This window comes from Hyalella azteca, unplaced genomic scaffold (assembly GCF_000764305.2).
Source record: "Hyalella azteca isolate HAZT.00-mixed unplaced genomic scaffold, Hazt_2.0.2 contig5264, whole genome shotgun sequence".
NCBI lineage: Eukaryota > Metazoa > Arthropoda > Malacostraca > Amphipoda > Hyalellidae > Hyalella > Hyalella azteca.
This window is the reverse complement of record NW_025935459.1, coordinates 132,179-136,182: the sequence shown is the minus strand read 5'-3', so window position 1 is coordinate 136,182 and position 4,004 is coordinate 132,179. Positions and strand designations below refer to the sequence as shown.

At 37.4% G+C, this 4,004-nt stretch overlaps 1 protein-coding gene across 1 annotated transcript; it reads right to left on the bottom strand.

Moving 5' to 3' along the window:
• Positions 1–216: 216 nt before the first annotated feature.
• Positions 217–4,004, bottom strand: LOC108672966 (coiled-coil-helix-coiled-coil-helix domain-containing protein 10, mitochondrial). Its single transcript, XM_018160737.2, has 5 exons — positions 3,836–4,004; positions 3,166–3,319; positions 2,332–2,454; positions 1,710–1,848; positions 217–581 (listed from the first exon to the last, which is right to left on the bottom strand). Exons 1-5 carry the CDS (start codon positions 3,874–3,876, stop codon positions 565–567), a joined length of 474 nt encoding a protein of 157 aa, XP_018016226.1. The 5' UTR covers positions 3,877–4,004; the 3' UTR covers positions 217–564.

Genomic DNA, 4,004 nt, shown 5'->3' with positions numbered 1-4,004 from the left:
GGTCAAGTGATCTCTAACGCTTCCACTCTAGAACAATTTGATGCAGCATTTCTTACTATCAAAGGGTTTAAATGAACTCAAAGCTAGCTAATACGTTGGCAGCTTCACGTTAAACCAAAATGCATTTCAGCACTCAAAAACAAATACATTGTTATCTTAATAATTAATAAACTTGACAATTTTATTGTTGAGGAAATTAAAGTAAAACTTGGCAGGTAATTAGATTTCGTATTTATTAATGACATACTTACAACCAACAACTTTCAACACAAGGGATTCAATGGATATATTACACGCATGATCTGGACAATTCAGCAACTTTTTCAAAGACCTTAATATTTCTTCGACTGTACGAGATAGGATGTACTGAGAAAAACAATTGTTAACTAGTGTGTGACAATCTTTATGCCCAATGAAAGTAAAAATACAAATTATATGAAACTTCAGTTTCGAAGTATCAGTCTAATTCTGACATGCAATGTCTCAACAATTCAGATAAGGAGAAATCTTCATCACAAAGGGCGCTGTACTGCGGCATGACTGGCCAACGTTGACGACCTTACTTTACTGCGCAGCAGCACCTGGGACATAGAATGCAATTCAGTCAATAGCGATGAGAAGAATAATTGAGTCAAACCTCTTGAGTAAATTCAAGTTAACATTAGGCAATGTAAACAAAATATCGCTAAGAATGAACGCATTTATCTATGAGCACAGTAAATAAAATACACAAAAACTTCTTTGTAACGGTTAGAAAATTTGCCAGACCTACATGTAGTATTCTTTAAATTGGTGAACTCTTCAGCATAAATACTGACATTTAATAAAATTATCGACTTGCCAGCAAATCTAGCCTTGCACTGGCACTGCCGCAGTGCTTCATTGACTCACCAGCAAATCCCTGCACTGTCGCAGTGCTTCATTGACTCACCAGAAAATCTAGCCTTGCACTGTACAGTGCTTCATTGACTCACCAGCAAATCCAGCCTTGCACTGTCGCAGCGCTTCATTGACTCACCAGCAAATCTAGCCTTGCACTGTCGCAGAGCTTTATTGACTCACCAGAAAATCTAGCCTTGCACTGTCACAGTGCTTCATTAACTCATCAACAAATCTAGCCTTGCACTGTCGCAGTGCTTCATTGACTCACCACCAAATCTAGCCTTGCACTGTCGCAGAGCTTTATTGACTCACCAGAAAATCTAGCCTTGCACTGTCACAGTGCTTCATTAACTCATCAACAAATCTAGCCTTGCACTGTCGCAGTGCTTCATTGACTCACCACCAAATCTAGCCTTGCACTGTCACAGTGCTTCATTAACTCATCAGCAAATCTAGCCTTGCACCTGTCGCAACTCGCAGTGCTCCATTGACTCACCTCATCAACAAATCTAGCCTTGCACTGTCGCAGTGCTTCATTGACTCACCACCAAATCTAGCCTTGCACTGTCACAGTGCTTCATTAACTCATCAGCAAATCTAGCCTTGCACTGTCGCAACTCGCAGTGCTCCATTGACTCACCTGCAAATCTAGCCTTGCACTGTCGCAGTGCTTCATTAACTCACCACCAAATCTAGCCTTGCACTGTCGCAGTGCTTCATTAACTCATCATTGACTCACCTGCAAATCTAGCCTTGCACTGTCACAGTGCTTCATTGACTCACCAGCAAATCTAGCCTTGCACTGTCGCAGTGCTTCATTGACTCACCAGCAAATCTAGCCTTGCACTGTCGCAGTGCTTCATTGAATCCCTCGCAGAGGCTCACGTCAGACTGTGACTGTGCACATTGCAGGAATTGCTTCACCTCCCACGCGCAGGGGCCGTCGAATTCGCTCTGCTGCGGTGCCTAATGTAAAGTTGCAGCTCTTTTATTAAGCCTTATATAGTAGCAACAAATGTTTCTCAAGTTACAATAATAATCATAAATGGATATTTGCAAAACTATATCAATTCGTTAGAAGATGCAAAGAAAATACATTGCTGTGAAGGTAATGAAATGGTTGAAAACATGTATCCAATTATTTCATCATTGGTTCAAACTTCCAAGCTGAATTAGTAAAATGATAACAATAGTTTAAATTCTGTATTTTGGAGATAAAGGTAATTGTTCAATAATCAACAAAAAAAATTTTATTGTGTATTCAAAACAAAAATTGTTTGGTCCTTAGTCATTTGCCATACAGATCTTGTGTTATTGATTTGAGGGCAACAAAGATATACCTAGGTTAACTGCAAACTTTGTCAAATATTCATAGGCAACAGAAGATTGCAAACGTGACCACCACAATGTTAAAGGCATCTTAGTTATTATCAAGTGCTAGATCCTCACCTGTTGGTATTGCTGAGGGTAGTGTTGTGGGTATCCTGACTGCTGTGGCTGCTGCTGAGGCGCAGCCTGCTGTGAATCAGAGCTGCCACCTCCACTGGTCAATGCATGACCAATAACATGTCCCTGCATACAAAGCAATGTTGGGTAAAAAAGCAAGTAAAATCCATGTTGAAATCTTTAGGGATTCATGACAACAAATTTCAAGCTATGGAACAGACAATAAAACATATCAATCAACTCCTTCTCAGGCAGAATTTTGAGAAGTGATGAAACAAATGTTTGCAGTATCATACACGAACAAAGCTAACATATATATAGGTACTAAACCTATAGGTACTGTATAGAATAAGAAACTGATTCTCAAACTGATAAGCAAGAGCTTTGTGTCCAGCTCAAATTTAAAATTAAGAATTATATTGCAATATAAGCAACCATTCTAGCCATGGCATATAAATTTTTAATATCTATACATGTTATGTGAATCAGAGAATGAAAGAAAAAAAAATTGGGAAGTGTAATAAAATTGAACCCTTTAAGTCATTTCCATAAATTAAATGAATCATTGAAAACATAATAACCCAACCAGTGATAATTCATGGAAAAGGATTTTAACTTTTACAAACACAGGACATAAAAATTAAGAAATCCAGACATGGTTTCATGGAGCCTGAACTCAACACTTTAGTAAGAAATATTCAACAGAATTACATTAATTGGTCAAACAGCCAATATTATGAGATATATATTTAAATATTCATATACATATATTTATTTATCTGCCTTCAGTCCAGGTAAGTAAAGCAGCTTTTCTAATTAGTCTTTCAAAAAACTGACCACAGCCGAGCCAACGGCTACTCCACCAGCAGTGGCTGCCATTTGTGCCATAAGACCAGGTCCCTGAGCAGGTGCAGCAGCTGCTGGTGGAGGAGGAGCTGCTGCAGGTGGAGGGGGACGAGCTGGTGGAGGTGCTGGAGCAGGTGCTCTCCTTCTGAACATCACATAATAAAATGAATAATTATTCAAATAAGTAAAGGTAATCATTCTAATTTTGGATCCAAAAATTCATAAAATCTTATCTTAACTTCAGTTTCACAGCATTTTCGTCGTATAAGGATCAAAGGAATTAGAATAATTCATTCAAATAATTCACTTTCATTATCTGTTGCAAAAAAAAAAAATAAAATAAACAGAAAAATTTGTAACTTTCAGAGATGAAAATTTAAGCAATTGAGAAAAGAAAGCCTGAAATGAGTAATTTGTTACCCTGAACAATAATATACATATTTAAATGAAAATGAAGTGCTTCCACTTAAAATCTAACTAAATATGTGTAGTACTATATACCATTGCCAGATTTTGCCAATATATAGGTAAATTATAGAGTTCATTCCAACACAAAGCACAAACAATGTTACTGTTGCAATAGTAACTTGAGTTTATTTAAAAAATATGCCATAAATCAATTCATAATTCAACAAAAAGCATATTTAATTTGAACACTCACGGGGGAGGACGAGGAGCAAATCCACCACCACGACGACCCATTGCAACTTTGTTAACAAACAAGTAGACTTGTGCTTATATGAAATATGGCTTATAGGTAATGAGAGAATAAAGTGTTAAATTTCACACTTCACACCTAAATGCAATAATCTAATTCCACAGCACCAGGC